A 16,839-nucleotide genomic window follows, 5' to 3' on the forward strand; every position below is an offset into this window, starting at 1 on the left:
CTGCTCAATAGAAGGTTCCACAAGCAGCCTAATCAAATATATTTGGTGGTAGAAGGCACCACATGCAGAATTAAGTATACTAACACCACGCAGAAATATACAAATTTCTTTAAAAACAGTCATTGTTTATTTAAATACCCATTAAAATAGATTGCTTTAGGCACTTAGGGATGACATCTCAGAACAGAGACCGGCTTCTCTTTGTGGTTATTGATGATACTGATGGATAGATGCAGCACTTTCACTATGTACCCTTTTCCTTTTAACCACATTGCCTTGAGAGTATTATTTTCATTTTTAGCTCACATGGTAAAATCTGCATTTTTGGCTATTAAGTTACTTATTACCCTCAAAACATAGATACTGTGTGCGCCTGTTAAATGGCAAAAAATGATGATAGTCCAAATTAGTAGTAGGTGAAGCTTTAGAGCATATATGGGCAGATAAAATTCTGCATTTAGATGCATATAACAGATAGGTTTATATGAATCTATACGCAGCACTATAGTAATCAATGAGTCCATGCACACAGCTGCATCTACATAAGAAAGTGTGTGCGGGGTTTAGCCATGCACAGAAAAAAATAGGGCACAGCTGCAGATTTTCATGCGTAGATCTGCAGATTTTAGGCACGTACGAACATAAATGCATATGAACGCACAGAAACAAGAGTACTGTAGGCATGTATTTTACGCAAGATCATCTAGCTCTGCCAGCAAGAACCTTTCTTTCATGCAGAAAATACATGTATGGCTATGTGAATGAGCCCTTACATCTCTTTACATCTCACAAATTTAGAGTAAACAGTAAATGATGGCCTTAGGGTTATTGCTCTTATTCTAACTTTGTGGCGGTATATAACATGTATTGCGCAATCACCATTTACAAACACATGCGCACCCTGTCTTCATGTTTGCATGTATGGATGTGTGCAAGGTGATGGAGGGTAATTTTTAAAAATGATTTTAATTTAATTTAATTTTATTATAATTATATTTAATTTTATTATACTTATATTGTTTAACTTTTTTTTTTATAAATTAATAGCATTGGGCAGGTGACAGTTATTGTTTATAGATACATAGCGGTTGAGTTACTAAAACTGGAAAGTACAAAATCTGGTGCAGCTGTGCATGGTAGCCAGTCAGCTTCTAATGGAGGCCATACATGGGTCGAATTCAAAACAAATTTTCTTTAGAAAATCAGAACTTTCATGCATTTTGTAATCTGGTGGTGCCACCATTGATTTTTGAAATTCGATCAACCAAGCCTTTAATTTCACCTCATGTTGCTACAGAAAAGTATTTTCATGGCCAAGAATTTTCTTTTCTTTCCAGGTCACAGCTAATACTTGTTTCTTTTTCGATTATATTTCTCACATGATTTTTCCATCATTGATTAGAAAATCATTAATTTAAAAAAAAAATTCCAACATGCCCGAAAGCTCAATTTCGATGGTTGCTTGTTACTTAGTTACATAGTTACATAGTTAGTCTGGCGAAAAAAGACAAAAAGCTCGTAAATCAGCCGTTTCTGTTTCCCACTAATAGTGCAAAATTCGAACGCAAATTCTTAGAAAAGATTTTCAAAAGAAAATTCTTTGGAATTCGACCCATGTATGGTGGCTTAAGTTCAGCTTGTTCAAACAAGCTTTGACAAAAAAACCTGGAAGCTGATTGGTTTCTATGCAGAGCTGCACCAGATTTTGCACTCTCCAGTTTTAGTAAACCAATTCCATAATCTTTACCCTGCCCTCTGCCCTCAAACAAGATTGTGCTTGGTTAGCTGTACACCTGGATTTCTACCGGAGATTTGACAGCTCTGAGCCATAAGTGAGCAGAGTTGGGGTTTCCAGAGGACATGGGGGAGCAGATGTTCCTCGGTTTCCTCCCGCTCACCATTATGACATTAACTATTGTGGTCTCTCGCTCCTGGGAGGAGCAAGAAAGCCCAGGAACCACTGGGACTGGGCAGTGGGGGGGTCAGCACTCGCTGGTCAGGTAAAAGTGATCTGGGTGGCTGTAAAAGCCCAGACCCTGCTGATAAAAAATAAAACAGGATCAGGGCTGCTAATGCAGCCATGAGCTTGTTTTAAATGGTTCACTCTTTGGACGCACCACACGAGTCCAAAAAGGCAAACTAGCTTTGTACCTTAAAAGAAAAGTATAGTGTATTTTCAGTGAGCAAACATTTTGAGTTATACGAAAGTGCTCTCTGTAGTCTCAGTGCATGTAGTCTGACTCTTTTTTAAATGTAGAGATATGATATCAACTACCCAGGGCGTGCATTGTTTTTACCAAGCCATCAAAGTTAAAGAAGTTGATTTACTAAAGTCGAATGGGCTGGTCAGTTTGCAAGATAATTTGTATTTTGAAAGTTAATTTCCTTAGTTTAGTGAATGTGATGAAAATTCACTTTACAAACAGTACCCAATCATGTGTAAGCAAATAAAAAAAAAGTATTCTTGCTTGCACGTAAGTGAATGACGAAGTCAACAGAGCTTCATCTCATTCAAGAAGCTAAGTGTAAGTTCCCTTGCAAAATGCCAATTACCTTGTAAAACCAACAGCCTATTTGCATTAGTAAATCAACCCCATAGACTTGTTTTTTGAGAAGGAGCAGTAAGACACTAACTGCAAAGCTGAAAGCAGAACCTGCAAATGTACTTATCAAATGAGAAAATTATATATAGAAAACAGGTTTTTAAAAAATGATCACATACTGATAAACGTATTTACCTCTTACTGATCATTTACTTTTCTAATCTAAAAAGCATTCAGCTTCCACCATCAGCTTGTTCAGTTAAAGTGTTACTAAACCCACAACAGTAAAATCAGTCTATATATGCAGTAAAGCATGCTTGTTATACTCTCTGTGGAACCTAAGGGGTTAATCATGTGTAAAAAGGATGTTTGATCCGGACTACCCTGATCCTCCCCTTCTTTTACTGCCCCCAATTTATCTGCTGATAGAATAGAGCTTTTGGGGCAAGCTGCACATGCTCAGTTTGGTGTGTATTGCTAAGAAAAAATGTTTTCTTGGGAGAGTGCATGTGATCAGCACAGGGCCAATCAGAACTGTCCAGACAGAGGGTCAGGGTTCCTGCAGTCTCATAGGACAATCAGGGGAGAATGAAAATTCCTCCTACAAGCTTTAACCAGTGCTCAGCAGGGCACAGATAGAAGTCACCAGAGTGCTCTAACTGCTGATGAGAAAAGGTATTTCTATTTACTAAAGTAATTGCATTTCCATGTTCTGTGTACTGTGGGAGACCAGATATAGTGAAAGGAGGGTCCTGGGTTTAGTAGCACTTTAAATTTTGGCAACAAAACTTAGAAAATAATTGGTTTCTATGCAGTGCTGCACCAAATTTTGCACCCTGCAGTTTTAGTAAATAACCCCCTATACATTCCTTTTATTTTTCTCATTAGTCAGAAATGTATCTAGTGATATTGACATCTGTGTTTATCACAGTGAAACTGGGGACACATTGGCCTGTATGTCCATGGGCATCCTAAATTAGGAGCTCAGTCAGGATGTATTCAGTAAGGAAAACTCGTGAAGACAAGCCCATAATAGCATTTACATCCTTTCTTTCGCAAGGTACATAGCTGATTTACTTTACCCTTTTCCTGCTTTACCGCACAACTATGCAGCTATTAATATCATAAATATACATTGTAATTTATTAATGTTCCCTGTGTAGCATTTAAATACATTTTATAGATCCATAAAAATGTCTCCAATATGTGCATATTCTACATTAGCAAGGCATTTTACATTTCCTAATGACTTGATGCCAAGTCTTAGGGCCACAATAGATGGAGGATTGTATTCTTATGCTACTGAGCTAAATATTTAGGATTTTTTGGGTAAAAATAACAAACATGTTATACTTACCTACTCTGTACAGTGGTTTTGCACTGATCTTCCTCTTCTTGGGTCCCCGAGTGATGCTCCTGGCTACACAAAAAAGAAAGTAGAGATTGAGAAAATATGAGGGAGAAGAGAAAAAAGGTGGCCTCGGTTGATAAGTAAATCGATCCTGACAAAAAAAATAATGCAGTTAAAGTGGTTGTAAATCTCAGACATAGAATATGAGCAAAGTATATCCCTTTATAGTGTGTACTTATTTCAATCAAGAGCACCAAGTGTAATTTCTGTCTGCTGCTTCGTTCCTTAGCTATCGGCATGTGTTTTCCTTTCACCAAGAGAAAAATTGTGATAGGGGAGGGAGCTCCAGCAGATTGACAGCTTCAGCTCTGTTCCTGTGAGCTCTGTGGAGGGGGTGTGTCCCTTCCCTCCAATCAGCTCTCAGAACTCTCCTCATTGAGCTTTACAGACTGTAACTTAATTTCTCCAACCCCTTTTTTCTGAAATATCACACAAGCTTTTTAATTCAGCACTTTGAACAGATATAGAGGAAAAAAAGACTGCAGATAAATAGGTACAACTTATGTAGAAGTATTTGTTTCATCTCTGTGTATCACCAGAGGCCAGACACTTCACTGGTTACTGTATATGTAAGGGTTTACAAACACTTTAAGTTCTGCCACTCACTATTTTGCCCTAATTTTTATTAAAACAAATCTGTGCTTAAAATGTTCACTTACAGAAATGTTAACAGTCTTTATGGGATTGATAAACAGAGAAAGATAGAAGGGGTAACATTTTGGAGACTCCTCCAAGTGTTCAATGGCCAGGTAGGCTCTAAGTCAGACAAATCTATGCCCATCCCCCAGGAGCAATCCTGTATGTGACAACCCAGTACTCTACAGAACATGGGGAACGCTTGTCCATTTGGCCATTCTGGCTGCAGGGAAACAATATGCTCCATTTATAGGGCATGCAGCCCACCCCCTTATCCTCTAAAATGTGTATATTTCCACTATGCCTCCCAAATAACATACTAATGTTTAATAAGAATTATATACTGCATATAAATTGTGTCCATTCCATTAAATAATTTATCACTTCCATTACTCCATTCCAGCAAGACTGTCTACATTGCTTTGAAGGCTGACAAATACCGTACAACCTGATTGCACCATCTCCATTAAATTTACTAATAGTTCTGTAGTTCAGGAACCTACATGATTGTATTGAATTGAAAATATTTAGATAAGCCCTACCACTACATAGTTGTTGGATAATCTAAGAGAGATTGAGCAGAGATTGTACAATCAGAAGCTTTCTAAACTGGATCGATCCTTTACTTCTTCACAGATCATAGGATTAGGCCATGACCGTTAGAGGACTTTCTGATGTACATGCATGATCCATCAGTCGTCAGACTTGTCTTTCAGCCCATTGTGACATAAATATGGACACTTGGCTCAGCTGACCATGCATGTGTATGCTTTGGAGGGAAAGCTGACTAGCATATCAAAAATGAAGGAATTATAATTATTCCAAAAGGTACAACTGTTATTTCTTGTGCGCCGTATCAGCTTGCCCTGGAGTATCAGCTGCTTCTCATAAATAGGAGATTTGCCCACTTTAGCTGAACAAAGCCAGGATGTTATGTCTCCATTGAACGTTTGTATGTGTAGTGGTTTGCAGAGGTAGGTAGCCTTTCATTATCATAATACTGTATAATGAGAACAATCGAGGTAGCCTGGGTTCCTTGTATTTTTTATGTCAGAAATGTTCAGGGGACAATACATATCAATTATGATAAAACGTGTGGCCTTTGATTTTCACCTAGGATCATTGGTGGCCAACAAACTCTCTCATTTCTTTCCTGGAGTTGCTCTTATGGGTTTGATATACGGTAGTAAAGATCCATCACTAAAGCAGCTGCATGCCATTGGTATATCTCCCAGCATTACCTTTTGGTACAGTTAGTCATGATTCATTATTTACATGGGAATATTCAAACACACATGAATGTGAGCAAAAATAAGTATTGATTTTACCATTAAATGAACAGTTAGAAGCAGTATGTTCGTCACTGCCTATAATGCTGATGGCACTACAATACGAATAGGGTAATGTTGAAATTATTATAATATTGTTTTATTTAATACAAAGGTAATCTAGGCACTGCATGCAGCTATTCTAGCACAGTATTCTCCATCCAAACTCCTCCAATATAAAATAGCTTTAGAGCTTGTATTGATGGGCAAATGCAATGTTCTTTTAGGTGCATTCAGCCTGAATTTGAGGTCAGTTTGATATTCACAGGTACATTTGAGGTGCTTCTGCAACTGACCTCCTTCCAATCTGTTTTTCGTCTCATTCTAAGGCTGGCCATAGATGAATCTGTTTTTTTTTTGTCCAACCAGCAGGTTGAATGAAAAAAGTGACTAAATTTTCTCATCCACACATTTATGGTAGGTGGGGGAATCGTATTTTGACAGTGGAAAGACTTCTATGCCATCAAAATACACTGATCAGCACTGCTGGCTATAGGCTGCAGCCCTGATCATGTGGAAATTTTCCATGGGACTGGTTAAACAGAAGTCAATCAGTAGGTTGAATTCTGTTAAACCACAGTGCCCATAGAAGGATCAAAATATGGCCGGTCCCTGTTGAACCTGCTGAATTTCGATCAATGAATGGCTGGCTTTAGATGCATCAAACGGCTTCAAGCTGTTTTTGCATTCCCATTGACTTGTATGGGGAGAGAAGCAGGTCAGACGGGAAAAAAAAAACCACATTGGCACAGGTACTTATTCTATGTGATACAATTTTCAACCTTGCCAGGTTTGACATGGAAGAAGTGCAACCTTTCCAGTCTTCACTCTCCAGCTGAGGCTATTTCAGCACATGACTAATTTTTATGGACAGCTTGAGGACTGGAATGGCACCAGCAGAGTGGCAAAAAGCCATATTGTACCAATATTCAAAAAAAGGTAGAGATATATACCTGGGAACTAAAGACCAGCCAGTCTAACACCAATAGTTTGTAAACTATTAGAAGGGATGATAAAGGACCATATCATGATCATAAAGGAACAGGATCATGAAAAATCGGTGTTGTCAGACCAATCTGTTAACATTGTACGAGGAAGTGAGCTGCCATCTTGATAAAGGAAGGCCTGTGGATTTGGTATATCTGGATTTTGCAAATGCATTCAATACAGTTCCCCATAAATGTTTAATTCACAATTTGAGGTCTGTTGGTTTAGACTTTAGGGTATGTTCCTGGTTTAAAAACTAGTTACAGGGGTGCATACAAAGGGTAGTGATAAATAGCATGTACTCAGAGTGGTCTGGAGTGGTAAGTGAGGCACTCCAAGGCTCTGTCCTGGGACCAGTTCTGTTTAATATTTTCATAAATGATATAGAAGTTGGTATAAATAGCTTAATCTAACTGTTTACTGACAATACAAAGCTAAGTAGAACAATAACTTTGCAGCAGGATATAGAACCTTACAAGAAGACTTCAATAAAATTAAGGTGATGGCAACCACATGGCAAATGAGGTTCAATGTCAAAAATTGTAAAGTAATGCACTTGGGGGCTAAAAACACAAACACATGTTACTCAGTAGCGGTATAACCTTAGGAGGAATCCCAGGAGGAAAAAGATCTCAGGGTCCTAGTAGATCACAGGCTCAGCCATGGCATGCAGTGCCATTCTGCAGCAAGCAAAGCCAGCCGAATATTAGCACGCATTAAAAAGGTTATTTACTCAAAGGATAAAACTATAATTCTATCATTTTACAATACTCTGATTTGGCCACATCTTGAGTATGCTGTCCAGTTCTGGTCACCAGTACCAAGGCAGGACGTGCTGGAACTAGACAGAGTCCAGAGAATGACAACAAAGCTAATAAGGGGGCTGGAGGACCTCAGTTACGAGGAACAACTACAAGCATTAAACGTATTCTCCCTGGAGAAAAGATGCTTGAGAGGAGATATGATTGCAATATACAAATACCTCAGTGGTGATTCTAGCATAGGGAGAAAACGATTCAGTTTCAGGAAGCTTAAGAAGACACGTGTCCAATCAACAAAATTGGAAGCAAAGTGGTTCAACCTTAAACTGTGCAGGGGGTTCTTTACTGAGCGGTAAGGATGTGGAACTCCCTTCCACAGTCAGTGGTGTCAGCAGGTAGTGTTAATAGTTTCAAAAAACTCTTAAATGGGCATCTTAACAAATGCAATATACAGCGATTGATATGAGAAATGGTATTGACATAAGCCCCCCCCCCCACACACACACATTGAACTAGGTGGACTGGTGTCTTTATTCAACCTTACCAACTATGTAACTGTGCAACCATGCTTCCTACACTCATAACGCCTAATAGTAATATTATCTTTACCAAAATGTTCATCCTACATTGGGATAGCACAACCCTGCCACTCTTTACAGTATTTCCTGGCCTAAAAAATATTTGCCCGCCATCAGTTTTCAGGGTAAGAAAAAAGCAAAATGAATTTAAAGCATAACTAAAGGCAAACCTTTTCTTTTAGTTTTGGATAGAGCAGAGAGGAATTAGAGCACAAGTCAGATTTTTATTGCTGTCTCAGTCCCCATTAGGTAGAGTCACCTCTCTATCTGTACCGTTTGCCATTATCATTGAAAGTGAAAGTAAATAAAATCTAAAAGTTTGGGTTGACTCCAGAACAGTAATTAAGGGGAAATCTTTCAATGGGGACACATATTCTGTTCTATTCATGGTGACAGCCAGGGATTCCCTCACTTTAGAGAGATTTCCACTTACTTTCTGCTGTTTATTAATGAGGATTAGCCATGGCTATGACTAAGACTTATCGCAAAAACACATAAGCCATTTTATATGCACATTTTACTCACTCAATTAAGTTTATTATTTGGGAAGACAAGTGCCGGCTATACCAATCCTCATTATTCAGTTGCAGCTGTGCTGGGAAGACACACAGAACCAGAGCACCGACGTTTCACCTCCCTGGGGATTATCTCTGGGAGTAGCACCTACTTGTTCACTACTTTCTGCTGTGGCTATGGAACAGGAACTGAAGTGATATCACCCCAGTGGAGCACAGATGCCAAAACCCTCCCCTCAAAAGATGCACAGATGTTATAACCCTCCCCTCAAAAGTTTGCGTTATTAAAAACACAAAAATACATACTCCATTTCATGCTGCAGCAGCGGTCTGATGCTGCACCTGTCCCCTGCCGGTTCTGAGACCAAGAACTGAGCAATCACATGACTGTTGATCGCTCAGTTCTTGATCTGCTCTATGCAGATGCTGACTGGAGCGCTGGGCTGGGGAGTAGGTGGGAGCAGCTGGTTTCGCATCTCAGTTGAGCGCTGAGAGGTTCAGCCAGCTGTCGATCATGCATCTGGGTGGGTCCCAACAATATGATCACATCCTATGCTTTAAATATGCACTGAGCTGCAGCACATTGATATTTGACATTCCATTTATGAATGAAATTTCCTGTGGAAATGTATATTCATACATTAACAAGTAGTGATGGACCAAACACCCCCCTGTCCGGTTTGGGGTGGAACATTTGAACCTACCGAAAGTTCAGCCGCGAACTTTGAATAGGGTCAATTTACTGAGCGGTATCTTGCCTCATCTGAGTATGCAGTAAGATACCGCTCTGCTACTAAAATACCAAATGTTATCATGCAGTATTTTAGTAATTAAAACATTCTTTCATGTTTCAGCTGTCAGTGGGGTTCCCTGCTGACAGCTGAATATCAAATTTTAATTTCAATTGTTGGCATTGCACGACAATTACATTTTTTTTTTAAATGGCATAGGGTCCCCCTCCCATCCATACCAAGCATTTTGGGTCTGGTATAAATTTTGAGGGGAACCCCTCCATGCCAAAATGTTTGAAAAAAATGGCGTGGGGATCCCCCCCAAAATCCGTACCAAATCCTTATCCCAGCATGCAGCCCGGCAGGTCAGGAAAGAGGGGGGAGGGAAAGCGAACCCCCCCTCCTGAACTATACCAGGCCACATGACCTCAACATGGGGGGTGCTTTGGGGCTGGGGGCTCCCCCCAAAGCACCTTGTCTCCATATTGATAGGGACAAGGGCTTCTTCCCCACAACCCTGGCCAGTGGTTGTGGGGGTCTGTGGGCAGAGGGCCTATTGGAATCTGGAATCTGGCCCTCAGAGCCCACCCCCCTCATTTGAATAAGTATGCGGTACATGGTACCGCTACCCATACACAACCAAAAAAAGTGTAGTGTAAAAAAAGACAGAAGACAGTATTTGACAAGTTCTTTATTAAAAATAAAAATTTTAAAAAGTCCCCCGAAGTAGATCAAACGTCATTCATGATGCCTGCTGACCCAAAAAAGAAAAAAAATATATCCGCTCCGCTCTCATCGCTGGCTCCCGCCATCTGATAACTGCACTGTGATGGCATTTCTTAAATAGGGTGATGATGTCACAAGGGGGTGGGATCGCCCCGCCCCCTTGTGACGTCATGTGCAATGCTTTGACCAATGACAATGCACTGTCAGGGCGCTGTGCATTTTGGGGCATGGCGGGTGAACATTCAACGAACACACGAACGGCCCATGTTCGAGTTGAACTTATGTTCGACATGGACATGCAGCCCTACACTGTTAACAAGTATGCATTTTACTACAGGAAAGTGGACAAGTGTGAACTCTGCTGCCTTAGCTTAGCATGTTATTAATTGTTATTACTCATCTCTTGTCATGTAAATATGGAGAATGGGGAACTATCTGCATTTTTGGGAGCTAATTGGCAAGGGTAGGTCTGAGAATTTTGGAGATAGGGGTAAACACAATCAACTGGCCCTTTTAAGCTACTTACACTGAGGAGTTTTTGAAGCGTATGCATGTCTATGTATGTTTTCACACTGGGGCGTTGCACTTCCCTTGCGGTGTAAAAACTCCTGCTTGCAGCATCTTTGGTGCGTGTTTGTTCAGTTAAAAAAATGCCCTAAAAACGCCTCTTCCCATTGAAATCAATGGAAAGCGCCAGAAAAATGCCTGAAAAGCGGGTGTCCTTTAAAAAACACTCAGAAAGCGTGGCAAAAGCATGGTAAAAATGTGTCCTTTCAAAAACGCTCAGAAAGTGCAGCAAAAAGCGTGGTAAAAATGTGTCAAAAACCAATTTTTTTTTACATTTTTATTTTTTTTCTTATTATTTATGTTTTTTTTAACATACTGTCACCCTAGCAGTACAGTGTCACCATAGTGACACTGTACTACTTGTGGGGGGTGATGAAGATTTTTTTTTTACACTGATTGCTTTTACACACATAAAGGCTGTAAAAGCAATAATTTCTCCTTCTCTCTGACTGCATTCTTGCAGCCATTGAGAAATACTGTGAGAGCTTTGATTGGTCACAGCCAGGGGCGGACTGACAACTCACGGGGCCCCCAGGCAATAGGGGATCATGGGGCCCCTGTGTCCTTGCCCAAACTCAAAAAAGCCTATGAAAAAGGTACCAGGGGCATCTCATGGGGCCCTCTACTGACCCCGGGCCCTCAGGCAGTGCCCGCATTTCCAAATGGTCAGTCCACCCCTGGTCACAGCTTGTCACATGGTGCAAGGCTGTTGTGAATAGCCTTGTACCATGTTACTTCTGTGATCATTCAGAGATTTCACTAGTAGTAAGCAATGATGTCAGCAAGTGACATCTTGCTTACTACTATTCATGTGATCACTGATTGGCCAATCAGTGTTCACATGATCGGGACCTCACACAGAGGTCCCGTACAGCGATCGGTGCCACGCGCTCCCAGGGAGCGTGCACAGGCTGTAAAGGCTGGCGCCGTTTATGAACGGCAACCCGCTCCTGCACTGCTCCCGTCCAGCCGTTTATGTACATGGGCCGGACGGGAAGTGGTTAAATACCAAATAAAATAACATACCATAATTACAAATATTCCTTCTACTTCGACTTCCATGAAGACATGAGCAGGACACATTTCACAGTTTTGCATTCTTCCAGCACTGACTTCCTTGTAGCACACTGCATTTGGTTGCATATCATCTCAAAGCCACGAAGTCAAAAAACTTTGAGGATGGAAAACTTACCCCAGCTAGGGGTAGTGATCACAAGTCTGAACAGGGCGAATGTACTGTAATTATAATGTCTAGCAGCTGTAACTAACTGCGGGTCCTGTTCTGTATGGGGCAGTATCTTCACTCAGGACCACAAGTTCAATATCTACTATTTGTAGAGGCCTGGGAGAAAATGTCCCCAAAGCCCAGTCCTCTCCAGTAATTTCCCTTTCTACACTCATCACAGGGTAGCGTGAGCTCACTTAAATTCTTTGCTGGTCGATTCAGCTTATCTCAGGAGAAACATGTCATGATTTTCTATTAAAAACAAGCAGTATGTCAGAACTCTTGTGTGACATTTTCCAAGTTTCATCATCGTAGTGAACCAGGTTTTCTGAGTATGTATGAAACTTATGACCTCTAGCAAATTACCTCAAAGGTTTTAAAATTGTGAGAAATATAAATACTAAAGACTTCATTTTAGGGGCTTCTATAAAAATGCCTCATACATTTCAATAGCACTTTATAATTAGATACCTGCATATGAATGCAAAGTAATAGCTGTCTTCCGGGCAGTACTCTTTCTGATTGACTGAAGTTTAGGAATTTGTTGAGGTAATTGCCTGTATGTCTGTGTGTATGTATTATATCATTGGAATGGTTAATATTGACAGATAGTTACAGTATGATAGTCAAGGTATACCTGTCAGGAGAGAAATGTGGAAACATTTTTGACCTTCTTCTGAAAATGCCTGGAGGTTTTTGGCTGACCCAATGGCTTTAAAACTATGCATTATTAACCCAGATTTTATAACTGGTTCAAATATAACTTAATATGTACTTAATGGGACTTATTCGTTTAGATGGTATAAAAAGTAATGTAAATATGCAAGGTGCAATGTTTTACTTTGCTCATTATACAGCAATGACAACTGTGAAACAGTTCCAATTATTAAAGACAAATAAAGCTTGAGCTACTTCATTTAATGAGAAAATCCCATCATTCCACAATGAGAAATTTGGACAGGGGGATTTATATGTCATAACAGAAAATCTATGAAAGAAAAATAAAAGACAATATACAATTTTAATAATACATTTAAATCCACTCTGTGTAAAAGTCACAACATATCAACTATTCATACCCCTTGAAATGTTCCACATTTTGTCATATTACAACCAAAAACGTAAATGTATTTTATTGGGATTTTATGTGATAGACCAACACAAAGTAGCACATAATTGTGAAGTGGAAGGAAAATGATAAATGGTTTGCAAAATTTTTTACAAATAAGTATCTGAAAAGTGTGGCATGATTTGTATTCAGCCTCAATACTTTGTAGGACCACCTTTTGTTGCATTCACAGTTGCAAGTCTTTTTTGGGGATGTCTCTACCAGCTTTGCACATCTAAAGAGAGTGAAATTTTTGCCCATTCTTCTTTGTAAAATAGCTCAAGCTCTGTCAGATTATATGGAGAATGTCTGTAAACAGCAATTTTCACATCTTGTCACAGATTCTCAATTGGATTTAGGTCTGGACTTTGTCTGGGCCATTCTAACACACAAATATGTTTTGATCTAAACCATTCCATTGTAGCTCTGGCTGTATGTTTACGGTCGTTGCCCTGCTGGAAGGTGAACCTCCACCTCAGTCTCAAGTTTTTTGCAGACTCTAACAGGTTTTCTTCTAAGATTGCCTTGTATTTGGTTCCATCCATCTCCCCATCAACTCTGACCAGCTTCCCTGTCCCTGCTGAAGAAAAGAATCTCCACAACATGATGCTACCACCACCATGTTTCATGATGGGGATGGTGTGTTCAGGATGATCTGCAGTGTTAGTTTTCCGCCACACATAGCACTTTGCTTTTAGGCCAAAAAGTTAGGTTTTGACCAGAGCACCTCCTTCCACATGTTTGCTGTGTCTCCCATATGGCTTCTTGCCCAGCCTGTCAGTTTTGGTGGATGGCCATATCTTGGTAGATTTGTAGTTGTGTCATACGCTTTCCATTTTCAGATGATGGATTGAACAGTGCTCTGTGAGATGTTCAAAGATTGGGATTTTTGTTTATAATCTAACCCTGCTTTAAACTTCTCTACAACTTTATCCCTGACCTGTCTGGTGTTTTCCTTGGCCTTCATGATACTGTTTATTCACTAATGTTCTCTTAGCAAACCTCTGAGGGCTTCACAGAACAGCTGCATTTATACAGAGAATAAATTATGCACAGGTGGACTCTATTTACTAATTAGGTGACTTCTGGAAGCAATTGGTTCCACTAGATTTTAGTTAGGGGTATCAGAGTAAAGGGGGCTGAATACAAATGCACATCACACTTTTCAGATATTTATTTGTAAAAAATGTTGCAAACCATTTATAATTTTCCTTCCACTTCACAATTATGTGCCACTTTGTGTTGGCCTATCACATAAAATCCCCAAAAAATACATTTACATTTTTGGTTGTAACATGACAAAATGTGGAAAATTTAAAGGGGTAGGAATACTTTTTCAAGGCACTGTACATAGAAATCAGCAGTCCAAAAGTATAGCCTTAATAAGTAGTCCTATGGAGAACTACCTTGCCAAAAACACACCCCTCATTCAAAAAGAAGGATGAACAGTCTTAAAAACACACAAAGTAATCATGCCAGATAGAGGCAGTCTGCCTAGATAGAGCAATCCACTAAATATAATGTCGAACAAGTCCAGGGACACGTATAAGCTTCATAGATTAAAAGGCTGGCTAATCTCCACTTCCTGGTGCATTACACAAAATGTAGCTGGTCCATGTAAGATGGAGCCTATGGCCCCAAAGCTTAAGTTACTGACCTCAGTAAACAGCAGGATTTCTTCAAAAGATGCGGCTTATCATAGTCAAGTACATTTGTGAAAAGGGACATAGAGTTTGGCTGGCTGCAAATGAAAATACAGAATTATGCAATGAGGAGATTTACTAAAACTGGTGCACATTGAGTCTGGTGCAGCTCTGCATAGAAACCAATCAGCTTCTAGGTTTTAGTGTCAAAGCTTAACGAAATAAAGTGAAGTTAGAAGCTGATTAGTTACTATGCACAGCTGCACCAGATTCTGTGTGCACCTGGTTTATTAAATCTCCCCCAATATTTTACTCTTGCCTATCTACAAGGATTTGTGTCTGTTAGTTCTGATAATATTAAATAAAACACAGCTCTAAGGTACCTAGAATGACAAAAACCATAACTAAAATGAATATGGTATGATTATGTATCAATATTAATATTATAATTTAGTACTTTGGTGAATTTCACCCGTATCATATTATTTTTTCCAGATAATTGAAGATTGGAAATATGTTGCCATGGTTGTGGACAGACTCTTTCTATGGATATTTATCATTGTTTGCGTTGTGGGAACAGTTGGACTTTTCATGCAGCCACTACTACAAAACCAGACTCCATCTGGAAGTCATTAGTGAAAAGAAAGCTGCAGAACATTACTGTAATATTGACAATGCTTCCTAATTTGTCCAAAGGATAACACATTTTTTTTATATATTTTGTTTTATAAGTGCATTATGGAAAGGTCAGGGAACTGCTTTTACATACAGCTTATTCTGGAATGCTTGGACTTAATTTGCATTTTTAGACAATATCCAACTTTTATGATAAAGTATGACTAGCTCTGTAAACTGAATTAAATCCATTTTTTTAGTAAAATGTACATTTAATGAGTTAAAGATGAACTATAGCGAAATAAACAAGATTTATGCCTATTGTACACTTTGTCTGCACCGTGCACATTCTGGAGTCATGTCATCATAGAAGTGGTTATTGATAAATTAAAGTGAAACTTGCACACATTTATGTTGCATTAGGTATCTAAAAGTCTTGCATATAGTACACCTATCATTAAATATATCAGTATGCATCAGTAGATAGGGTGCCTTCGCTGATCTTTTTCTGACAATTCTAGCTGCCATTGCTTGTTTCAGTAGCTTCTAAGCAGGGGCGGACTGACAACTCATGGGGCCCCCGGGCAATAGGGGATCATGGGACCCCTGTGTCCTCGCCCACACTCAAACCACACACAAAAAAGTCTATGAAAGGTATCAGGGGCATCTCATGGGGCCCCTTACTGACTCCAAGCCCTCTGAATGGTCAGTCCGCCCCTGCTTCTAAGTAATTAACACAGAAAAAACATGTAGGTAATAAAAATTTTGTAACAGTTGAAAATTTTTATTAAGAGTTTTTAAGTTACAATGTAAGAAAACAACAAATCATCAAAACAGCGTACTTCAAATATTATAGAATGTACAAAGAATGTAATTCAAAGAGATATCTGACATGTACAAGCTTCATAAAGACTAAGTTATAGAAATCACATAAGTGATGCTCAAGTTGAATCTATCCATGCAGACCACACTTTGTCATATTTGGAAAGTCAGCCTCTACTCATACGATATATAGCCAAAAGTATTGGGACACCCTTCCAAATCATTGGATTCAGGTGTTTCAATCACCTCCATGGCCACAGGTGTATAAAATCAAGCACCTAGGTATGCAGACTGCTTGTACAAACATTTGTGAAAGAATGGGTCACTCTCAGGAGCTCAGTGAATTCAAGCATGGTACCCTGATAGGTTGTTTCCTGTTTACATAAGTCCATCTGTGGAATTTCTTTGTTACTAAATATTCCATGGTAAATTGTTAGTGGCGATATAACAAAGTGGACGTAACTGGGAACAATGGCAACTGAGTCACGAAGTGGTAGACAATGTAAAACGACAGAGCGGGGTCAGAGTAAGCTGAAGCACACAATACACAGAAGTCGCCAACTATCTGCAGAGTCAATAGCTAAAGACCTCCAAACTTGGTGTGGCCTTCAGATTAGCACAACAACAGTGTGTAGAGAACTTC

The 16,839-nt window shown here is 39.5% G+C and overlaps 1 protein-coding gene across 1 annotated transcript in view; it reads left to right on the plus strand.

Annotated features, from left to right (window-relative positions):
* The window catches only part of CHRNB4 (cholinergic receptor nicotinic beta 4 subunit), a 47,847-nt gene extending 32,147 nt beyond the window's left edge, over window positions 1–15,700 (plus strand). Inside the window, exon 6 of the mRNA XM_089655302.1 lies at window positions 15,255–15,700. Coding sequence (XP_089511428.1) covers window positions 15,255–15,395 — 141 coding nt within the window. The 3' untranslated portion in view covers window positions 15,396–15,700. The remainder of the gene's footprint in view (window positions 1–15,254) is intronic.
* The last annotated feature ends 1,139 nt before the right edge of the window (window positions 15,701–16,839 follow it).

The sequence above is a fragment of the Staurois parvus genome, unplaced genomic scaffold, assembly GCF_062004578.1.
Source record: "Staurois parvus isolate SC_StPar_1 unplaced genomic scaffold, SC_StPar_1.0 ptg000832l, whole genome shotgun sequence".
NCBI lineage: Eukaryota > Metazoa > Chordata > Amphibia > Anura > Ranidae > Staurois > Staurois parvus.